Source organism: Mesocricetus auratus, unplaced genomic scaffold (genome assembly GCF_017639785.1).
Source record: "Mesocricetus auratus isolate SY011 unplaced genomic scaffold, BCM_Maur_2.0 Super-Scaffold_100008, whole genome shotgun sequence".
NCBI classification, from domain to species: domain Eukaryota; kingdom Metazoa; phylum Chordata; class Mammalia; order Rodentia; family Cricetidae; genus Mesocricetus; species Mesocricetus auratus.
The window spans coordinates 8,499,000-8,510,136 of NW_024429192.1; the positions used below are offsets into that span (position 1 = coordinate 8,499,000).

General features: G+C 38.8%; 2 protein-coding genes across 2 annotated transcripts; one reads left to right on the plus strand and one right to left on the minus strand.

The window, feature by feature from the left end:
• On the minus strand, positions 1-543 carry LOC101834900 (keratin-associated protein 13-1-like). Its single transcript, XM_005073837.4, has one exon. The coding sequence runs from the start codon at positions 523-525 to the stop codon at positions 1-3; it is 525 nt and encodes a 174-aa protein (XP_005073894.2). The 5' UTR covers positions 526-543.
• Positions 544-6,793: 6,250 nt separating this feature from the next.
• LOC110341577 (keratin-associated protein 13-1-like) lies at positions 6,794-7,300 on the plus strand. The gene has a single exon (XM_021229390.1). The coding sequence runs from the start codon at positions 6,794-6,796 to the stop codon at positions 7,298-7,300; it is 507 nt and encodes a 168-aa protein (XP_021085049.1).
• Positions 7,301-11,137: the final 3,837 nt, after the last annotated feature.

The window sequence follows — 11,137 nt, forward strand, 5'->3', positions numbered from 1 at the left end:
TTAACAGCTAATTCCGTAAAGACCTGATCCACAGATTGATCTGTAACAAGGTTGGCAGGAACGAGACACCAAGTAGCTTGGGTAATAATATCTGTACCCATAACCAAGGGAAGGGAAGCCAGAGACGCCACAATTCAGAGATCTGAAGGCACTGGGTCCACAGCCCACTGAGTAGCAACTTCTAGATCCGTAGTCCAGGGAACGGCAGATGCTGGATCCAAAGCCCAGAGACCCTGCAAATGTCCCCTGGCAGGGACTGCAAGGTGTGAAGCTCCTGGGGTAGTAGCAGGCTGTCTGGCAGGGGCTGGACACCACATAGGACTTCTGGCAGCTAATGGGCTCAATGCAGGTCTCCTGACAGCCACTGCTGAGAGAGGATCCCAGCTGGCAGGAGCTGGGAGAGCAGCTGGTGGTGGTGTAGACCAGGTTGCTGGGGTAGGAAGGACCACAGGAGGAACCTGAGGAGGGCAGATAGCTCCTAAGGGAGCCGGAGGAGAAGTTGGCAGAGGAGCAGCTGCAGGTCATGTTGAGAGGAGATGAGAGCTCAGCTGGATGCAACAGGGAGATTCTGAGTTTGGATGTCACCCTGTGGAGAGCTGGGTTTATATACTCTCAGCAACAGGTGCGGCACCCAGCAGTCTCATCCTTGATGCATTTGTGTGCTTCCTGGTTTGCAAATGTGGAACTCGGTAATCTCTGTAATTGTAGTTCATTTGAATAGTTTTCTTCACAGTACATTTGTGGGTGTTGTCATTTTGTTGTAGTTAAGACAGTGAGCTACTGCTATTTAGAGGTTCTGTGTGTGACTGTTTTGCAAGAATGCTTATTCCATCATTACTAGGAACATCCCTCCTTTTCCTCTTGACACAATTTTTTATGTGTTTTGTCAGATGTTATGTGGAAAATACTTTTATTTCTATGCTAGTAACATGCATCCACTATTTTTAATTAACTGAATGTCATTTTAGGTATCCTATGGGACCTATTAAAATTAAGCAGTGATGTCCATTTTCCAAAATTATTCCACATGTGTTACAAATTTAACCTGTGGTTTTCACAGAAGAGCATGTTAAAAATTGAGACCAAGGAAAGCTGAGTGATATTGAAACTGGGAAGAGCAAGGCAATGATAAATGTTGTGATCCCAAGGAGCAGAAATGCAAGAGAGTCACAAGTCTAAACCCTTGTGGAATGGAGCTGAAGTAGAATAAACACATTTTTGGAGAGGAAGGAGCCAATTTTGCATCTAGTGTGTGATATGAGGACTGAGGTCATAGTGGGTTCTCATCTGTATATGACTGAGTGGAGGGTTTGATTCTCACTCCTTAAGCATGGTGGCATTTATACATTTTTCACTATGGTTCTTCCTGATGTTGTCTGAAATCCAGACACGTTTATGGAAGACCTTGTTTGTCATGGTCTGTTCCCAAGTAATGACTGAGCCCAGAGAAAGCAAATCCATTCCTGGCAGGCTCTGGCAACCAACCTTAGCACAGGATTTCCCCTACTCCCAGAAACAAGATTGCTGCACCTTGTGTAGGTCAAACGAATCATTTCTCTTTCTCTTAAGCCTTCAGTTTGAGGGAGAACCTGGTGAAGAAAAATAATCCAAAGACTCCAAATACATCAAATTTTGTTTATAACGTATTGTAAAGAAAGCCTACTGTTAGTTGACAGTACAGACTCCAGGCAGATGTATTCTCTTGGGAATGTCAAATGGGGAATGACAAAGAAAATGACTGAAATTCTGTGATGGTTTATTTAAAAACATAACTAGAAATTTCTTTTTTGAGTCTGTGCAATCTATATCTAAATCATGTCTGTTATATCTATCTTTAATGTTCTCCTTATTGGCTAGACACATTAGAATCACTTATTTTTTTTCCTTTACTATTTCATCATTGATACTTTTGATCAATACTTGTACAATCTCATCTCAAGTCTCCTCAAATATTTCTACTACATCATTCTCCCCTTGTTTTCCTTAGGTCCAGTTATAACTACGGCATGCACTTTGATTTCCACAAGACTTCTACCGGCCTTCCTGTCTTTTCAAACATTTTGCCATGACCTTTAGTTTGGAAACTCCCCTTTCTCCTAATTCAGTTCACTGTGTTTGAAGCTGTCAATGGGAACATGATGAAACCCATCCATTTTTTTTTCAAATTAGTTACCTTATTTTTAAATTTTTAGTTAAATTCAACTGCGTTATTTTCATATGCCTATCAAATTTCTCAAGCACGTCTTTTATTCACAGGTATCATTGTTTCTGGAACATAAAATGTTCCTGTTTCATATTGTCACATTCTTCACATAGGTGCGCTTCTGCCAAATGATAGGAGCGAGTTTTGGAAAACGTGCCGTTAGCAAGTTTGATAACTTCCAATGTCAGGGTGTATTTAAACAAATATGGCTGCTTTATCACTAGGTAACACAATTCTACAGGGTCTCCAGAGTCTGTGCAGTGTGCTGCTGACTGAGTCAGGGCTATGTGACACATGACTGCTCTTTAATGTTTTGGTCTGCTTCCATGAATCCTGTGATTCACATTCTAATTTCTGCCACTCTCTTGTGTCTCAGACTTCTTACATTTCTTCTGTCCTCTGAGAAATGACAGGCATTTCACGTGGAAACAGATTTTATCCTCCTCTAGAGGTTGTTACTTTTAGTTCAGCCAGGTTGCTAGAGTGAGGACTCCCATAGCCTAGATCATTTCAGTCAATCAGGAACTGATGTAATTTAAACTTGGGTTTCTGCCCTTGTGCCCTTATAGGGATCTGCCCATTAGAAATTCATTTTTCCTGTCAGAATTGGATTTCTAAGATCTGGGGACATTTCCCAGGGCCCCAAGTCTTTGAGAGGTCCAGATTTCCAAATTCCTTCTACAGTCTTGTAAATCTGTAGAAGTTTCTTTTTGCCTTAATCACAGCTGCTTAAATCAGGATGTAACTTTAAGAGCATCACAGCTCGACGTTAAGCGGCTTAGTTCCGGCTCATATAAGATCTCTGTCAGTCTGCAATGCTTTGATATGTCTCCCGACAATGTGTGTGTATAGGCATACTCATGACCGCATATGCATATGTACATACACATATTTGTACGTTTTTCTCTATTTTTTTCTGGGAAAATTAATCAACTGATTAATCAGTCTGCAACTGATAACTTATAGAACTTCAAAATATTTATTTTTGACCTGGTGACATAGAATTGAGTCTAATGAGGGTGCATCTCAGAGTCTACCCCCACCTTAAGGTGATGACACCCATTAAGCTTGGACAGTTTCAGATGCTAAGGTTAGGAGTGTCTGACTCGTGTGTCTCACAGTGACTGTTGTCCTTATGTCACATACCTCTGCTTTCAATGGAGATACCAAACGTTCTACCTTCACACGATTTCACATTATCCTATCTCCTTGTTGCTCCATTCTATCCTTGCATCCTTCATTTATTTCCTTTCTTGTGGTTGTGAATCTCAAAGTAACATCTCACCCCCTCTCACCCAAAGCATCTGTCAGCACCTTTCTAGTGCCCCAGTAGAGGTCTTAGGAACACCTTGAAAACTGACTATGAAAATGTGTATAAAATTCTTCCTAAAGACTTTGCATTTGTGAAAGTATGCTGAGCCCCTGTAAAAAGAATGTATTCAAATTGAGCTCAAGTGCTTGCTGACAGTTGCTTCATTTTCTCTATATCCTAGCATCTTCCTCTCTGTAGGTAGAATCATCTCTTAAATAAGCAGTGTCTATTGGAATCCATGTTTTAAAAATTATACTATCTTTTGTGTGTATGTGTTTACCTAAATATATGTGCCCTGTGTACACTCAGAAGGTCAGAAAATGGTGTTGTGGATCTATGAATCTGTAGAAACAACCAGCTGTGAGCAATCATGTGTGTCCTGAGATTTGAAACCCATCCTTTGGAAGAGCAGGTAGTGTTCTAAACCTTGACCCATCTCTCTGGCCTTGGAATCTCTGTTTTAATTGACTTCAGAACAAATTTATAAGAAAGAAAGTACAGGGTTTTTTAATATTAATTTTTATTTTAGTTGATGTGTATGTGTGAGAGTGTGTGCATATGCGTGTGCATGTGGGTAGCCCTGAGGGCCAGAAGAGGGTGTTATATCCCCTGGAACTAGAGCTATTGGTGGTTGTGAGCTGCCTGATATGGGCACTGGGAATCAAACTGGCTCTCTGGAAGAGTGGCCAGTGCTCTTAACTCATGAGCTGTCTCTCCAGTCTAAAGAATTTATTAATATGTGTATTAGATAGCAAGCAGCGTATCTCTGACCTCAGATAAAAATTTAAAAGTGATATCTTGAGAAAAGTGTTGAAAATTTATTAAAGGGATAAGTGTCCTTCAGAATGGCATACATGAGTCTTCTGTCATGAGTACAGTTTTGATCACATGGAGTCAAATGCTCTTTGAATTAGAGAGTTCTAATTTAGTGATGTATAATGAAAAGAATACATTCCATGGTTCTTAATAGTGTTACATTAGAATATTAGTACCAGAGACGTTGGTTTTTGTTCAGATTATAATCTATAACCATTTTAAAAGCAAGATCCTGGTACTGTGAGTAACAGATTCATTGACATTTTAAAGGAAAGAGGTTGTAGGTATCTCTGAAGTCATAATGTTCTTCATAGATGAATTTCTTTAGAAATACCTCAAACATTAAAAGATAACTTTCATCACCTACTGATGAGAATACACAATCAAATATCAGAAGCTTCTGTGTGAGTAACCTGCCGAGTCTTGCATTTTATGTGAATTATTCCAGTTTTTCCATTTCTGTGGAAGTTAAGTGAAAATAACCATGGAGCTATGCAGATGAAAAAGTATAATCTCAGATAAATTCAGTTCAAATTTAGGGTTTTTTAAAAAACTTTAAACATTCCATCAACTTATGAGGACAAAATTATAGCTCTCTAGACAAAAATCAGGATAGCCTATTCACACAAACTAGCTCACGAAGAGTCTTTGAAAAAGGCAGGACACCTGAAAAAGAACTCATCAAATAATTTCTTGCCTTATAGAATTATTGTTTTTAACACCTATTGTTCTCAATATAAATTATATAGTTATTTATGAAACAACAAAAAAAGGAAAGGGGAAAGAATACTTCCATTGTTATCTTACCGTTAGGCTCTTCAGCCTGAAGCACAAAATAACAAAACATGATTTTTTTTCTTGAAAACAGAGATCATAAAATTGGAATAGCTAAATTTTCGTATCCTCACATCTTCCCTCCTTGACTTTTATTAAGTCTACAATGACCATTACAGTACTTTTCCTGTTGTTATACATTTGACCTTTATGAGAATAGCAAATGGATTATGTTTTATTAGAAAATTGTGAAAAGATTTGCCATAAATTATAGTAGTACACCCCCATTCTACCTGAATACAATTTCTATATGTTTTGACACAGAATATTCTGTCAGTGAGTATAACATAGAGAACACTGGTTACACAGCAGGAATTGAATAAGTCAGTTAAACATATTTTCAACTTTAAGTCTGTAGTTCCTTAGGAAAGAACAAACAAGCAAATGAAAATAAAAGAAAGCAAAGATGAAACAGACAACAAAGTAACAGTTAGGCACAGAACAAACAAAAGAATTAAATGGAGGTAGGAGGAGGAAGAGCAGACTGAATGAGAGAAAAGGAAAGAAGGGGAGGAGGAGGAGAGGAGGAGGAAGAGGGAATTTTAGATATTCATATGCTTCCTACCTAGGCAGAAAAAGTGTAGAAGGGTACAAGGATACAGCACCAACAAAAAGCCACAAGGTGCCCAATATCAAGAAGGGCAGAAGCATGGGGCAATGGTTAGAAGCATCAATGATCAAGGATGCAACCGATGGAAGGAGAATGAGAAAAAGTTAAGTATGTTTAATTTGCAAAAAAGTGACTATTCAGGCATAGAAACTAGAAATCACAGTGTAAGGACAAGGTGACACGCACCTCTTCAGTCTCAGCACTGAGGAGGAAAGGGTAGAGAGACCACTCATTCCAAGACAGACTGTGAAATATTTTTTTAAAAATCTTGTTTTTAAAAATATAAACAGAGCAATATCAAAAGCACAAAGAGTTCAACGGAAAGATTGTGAAGTCCCTCCCTGTTTCTTCATATCTACTGTTACAGTTGTTTCCTCCCTATGTCAGCATGTGGGAACGTTTCAGTTGCTCCTCTTAGTACGTTGCTTTTATCTATTTTGAAATTGTATCTACTCAATTGATATGCAGTGTGTAACTGTAATCCATGGTATAATTGTGTTCTGTTACCACCACACTAAATTGCCATAAAGGAGTTTGGCAGAATGGCAATGGAGAATGACAGGGTTAAATGCTCCCATCTATATGGAAACATACCAAGTATCCAGATAACTAACATTATCTCCTCCAGTTTCAGGGAAGAAGCATTCACTAGCAAGGCAGGAATGTACAGGAATAGGCAGGTAGCACACAGTAGAGGAATGGGGAGGGCTTCCATAGCTATGAAGGGACAGGCGTTAATAAAAAAATAGTCATAGCATTTTGTAGATAGGAGTAGCACTTTGGCCTTTCTTACAACACTCATAAATATACTGTGCAGAAAACTATTCAAATGAACTACAATTACAGAGATTACCCAGTCCCACATTTGTGAACCAGGAAGCACACAAATGCATCAAGGATGAGACTGTTGGGTACCACACCTGTTGCTGAGAGTATATAAACCCAGCTCTCCACAGGGAGACATCCAAACTCAGAATCCTCTCAGTTACATCCAGCTGAGCTCTCATCTCCTCTCAACATGACCTGCAGCTGCTCCTCTGCCAACTTCTCCTCCGGCTCCCTTAGGAGCTGCCTGCCCTCATCAGGTTCCTCCTGTGGTCCTTCCTACCCCAGCAACCTGGTCTACACCACCACCAGCTGCTCTCCCAGTCCCTGCCAGCTGGGAGCCTCCCTCAGCAGTGACTGTCAGGAGACCTTCATTGAGCCCACCAGCTGCCAGAGATCCTGTGTGGTGTCCCGTCCCTGCCAGACAGCCTGCTACTACCCCAGGAGCTTCACACCTTGCAGTCCCTGCCAGGGGACATATGCTGGGTCTCTGGCCTTTGGATCCAGAAGCTGCCAGTCTATGGGCTATGGATCTGGAAGCTGTTACTCACAGGGCTGTGGGTCCAGTGGCTTCAGATGTCTGAATTACAGCTTTCCAACCAGATATTACAGATCTACTGTCTGGAGTCCATTCTATTTTCCTTCTAGGAGGTTCTATTCATCTTGTTACCAACCAATCTATGCAGTTGGCTTCTGTTGATTAATCTTTTGACTCTCCAATGCCAATACTACACGGATTCTTTCATTTTATCCTTGAGAATTTTATCCTTGAAAATTGTTGAAATCTTCTTGATTTTCTGTTGATTGTTTTCTTTTCTAATCTTTAAATTTGGCTCTGTCAAGCTGCAAGACTAAGGGAAAACTCAACTACATTGTTGATAAACCTGATAATTTTTCACTTCTCCAAAAATTACAATAATTTTATCTTAATAAACCCTTGTTCCTGTTGCACAATTACTTGTCTAGTGTTATTATTAACATTTAATGCATTAAGTTTGTACCTGGGTTCTTGGCCAATATGTGAATTAAATCTAAGGGAAAACAGTAGATCTTTAATAATATCAAAAGTGACTCGACGATCTCCTTAATAACCGTGCACACCATCCTCATCTTTCTAGCTCAAACCCTTAGAGGAAATAATTAAAAGAGCACATCAAATGTAGAAAAATTGCTAGTTTGATAATATGAGGAATCAGTATTCATATCAGACAACATTCACATGCTTTATCTACTCTTGTTTTATAAGATCGTTAAGCATTCTCTGAAACTAGGAGTGGAGTGCCGAGTATCGGACACCTGTCAAAGGCTAATCTTCTATGTATGTCCCGTTCATTTCATCATGCTTGCTGCCCCCTTTGCGAGTGCAGTAACTAAGTGTAAACTGTGCAAACGGTGGCAGGCAGAGCTCACTGGGTTCCAGACCCTTATTCTGTAGCCACAGAAACAGAAAGAGAAAAATGTGGTGAATTTTATAAGGTTGCAGTGAGGGTTATTGTAGTGCTATGCTTGGAACCACACTGTACATTCCTCTGGGTGCCCACTAAGTTTATTTACCTAGATCATGCTCTGAAATGTCCTTTACTAGACAACTGATACTTTTCTTCTGTTATGACCTCTCCCCCTTCCTCCCTTCATTACTATTTTTCACAAATAATTATGATGCTTATATAGTTATAGGACAACAGTAGCAATGAAGCAAATTTGGGGCAAAGAATTAACCACCCATGTCATGAAAGTTGGTCCTTTGCACACCATCTTTAGGTTTTCATGATCTCCACTATTCTTATGTTTATAATCATGACTCGGGATCAATTGTCAGTTTTCCTCCCTGGGAGCATGGGCAGCTGCAAGGCTTGAGAAGATGCAGTTGAACTTCCTGACCAGCCTGAAGTTAATCTGTTTCTGTCCCAAGATTTCAGACACAGGTGTGGCTTTCTGCTTTCCAGAAGAATAGTTCAAGGGGCCCATAATATGCAGTCTTTGAATTACAATTATTCTATTAGGAAAATATAAAAAGGATGGATATTCAGTGAAATTCCCGCTTTGAATTTTTAAAATGTTATTAGAATATAGTCAGTGTACAAAATGAGGTTTTTTATTATGACATATTCACAAATGCACACTGAATGTAAAATCTTAGTCTCCTCATGGTCAATGATATATGGCACACTATTCATGTTGTTTTGGGTCATCTAACTTCAGCACTGAGCCGGCCGGGCCATTACAGAGGTTCACAAAAAGGCAGGGTGTGAGTGTTGAATGTAGTATGGGCCTGTGAATTTTTGATTGTTTGCTTTAAGTTTGCATTGAATGTATAAGATAATTACACCAGTCAGAACACATCAGAAGTGTCTTAGGATTTTATAGCTGCCACCACAAATTAGACCAAACTACGTGTCACCAGCAATGTAATTATCTTTTAAATTCTGTAGGTCTAAACTTCCTACCATACAGAACTTATTCTCTCTCCATTCCAGCAATTAAATATGTGCCAGTAAACTGTGGTCTGCTAATTTGTAAGTTAATTCCACCTTCTGCAGTTAACAGGAGGCCAGCCAGCAGTTTTCAGGATCATAGCTAGTCACTTCTACTCTTCCAACATCCTCCTAATGCACTCTTAGACATACACATGCTAAGTCAAAGATTTTGAACACGGAGGCTCACAAACAAAGCATTGGCAGCTCACTTATAATCAACCGCCAAGGCTAATGATCATCAGTTAGCCGACCGGTTTTCCGTGCAGTTTTCCAAGAATTGCTGTGACCAGTTTCCAGAAATTCTCTCATGCGTAATTTCCAGGCATTGCACTTCTACTATTTCTGCTTGTTGATGCTTAGGTCATCAGTGGCTACCAAGAGTTAGTTTGCCATCTTCCACCATCACAGGAAGTTATTTTGTATTTGCTAAAGTACGCCTTTAAGGTATTATCCTCCTCCTTTCTCCTCATCATCATCTTCATTATACAAATTAACATTGCTACTCTGAAAATTTCACTCCTGACACCATGACATCCCTGAATTCACAGTCAATGTACAAGTGACATAAAATATTGCATAAAATTATCTTCGGCCAGTACATATAAGGCATATAGGAACATAATTGAATTTCAAGTTTAAACTAGGGATTTCTCATGGAATTCTTATTTTGCATATGTAAATACTCAGAAATCTGAGAAATTTTGAAGTCTAATGTGCTTCTGATTCCAAGAATGTTTGGTAAGTTACAATCAAGATACACCATCATTATGGAACTTCACCATTATGCAGGGTCTGTTTTATGCAAAAATGTTAGACAGATTTTTTAAAAATTATATTCATTCATCTCTCTATGAAATGAAGAATAGTATTAGGAAAATGTGTAATCTCTTTTTCTAATCAGACAAAGTCTCCACTAGAAAAATCAAGTACCAAGCAAACAGTTATTTATAACAAATATCCATGGGTATGAAATTACTGGTGCTGAAGGAGATTATATAAAAAAAAAATTCCTAAGTCTTAAAGGTTCACATTTAGGAAAAAATCTGTAGCTGTAACAGAATAAATCTGGTTTTATAGAGTTAGACCTGACAACATTAAAAATGATAAAATTTTTTCTATCAAGATATAAGACCTCACCCAAGACATTTATTCTCTTACATTTCTCTTTCAGTGATCCCTGAGCTATGCATGTTTTTTTCTTTATGCATGGGAGGTACTTGAAGAGAAAGCCATGTGGTATATTTTGTGGGTATTTGTGCATCTGCAGGACAGGGTTCGGTATTGAATTCTTCCCTCTGTCTCTCTCCACTGAACTTGAAAATCTCTATTTTGGTTAGAATGTCTGGCTGGGAAGCCAGGGAGATCCCCTTGTCCTTTCCCAGAACTTGGGTTGCTGATTCCTGTAACCATACCAAGTACTCTCTCTCTCTCTCTCTCTCTCTCTCTCTCTCTCTCTCTCTCTCTCTCTCTCTCTCTCTCTCTCTCTCTGTATGTGTGTGTGCTGGGGAACCTAACTTGGGTTATCACAGTTGCATCAAGCAAATTTACCACCAAGCCATTCCCCCAGTTACAACTATAATAACTTTAACTGTCACAGAATACTCTGATTCTTTTAGATCTTCATAAAAATGAATCATTTTATCTCTTTTTTCTCCACAATTTTATGAATGTGCTATTGAACTTTTATATTTTGTTTATGTTTTATTACTTCCTTCTGTTTCCTTTCATCAACTTTATATGTTTATACTATTCTATTATATGTTTGTTTTTTTCTAGCAGCTTTGGTGGTTGTTGAATATACACTAAAGATTTGCAGGTTATTTGATAAACTTACAATGATGATTGACTCTTTCAGTGTTTTAGAAGCCTAGAGTTTTTGGATATTCTTGGAGGAAATACTATTTGATAAATGAGTCTGCACATTAGGACTGTTTGACCGTCCAAATCTGACTAGCCAAGAGAACACATAGTGAGATATGAGAGAAAACTGAGAAAGAAGAGAAAGAGTATATTATGCTTAGGGAAAAATCATAACTCGTTGAACCTACAGTAAAGGGGTG

Coding starts and splice junctions, on each gene's coding strand:
- LOC101834900 (XM_005073837.4), bottom strand. CDS start 525: ATGACCTGCAGCTGCTCCTCTGCCAACTTCTCCTCCGGCTCCCTTAGG.
- LOC110341577 (XM_021229390.1), top strand. CDS start 6,794: ATGACCTGCAGCTGCTCCTCTGCCAACTTCTCCTCCGGCTCCCTTAGG.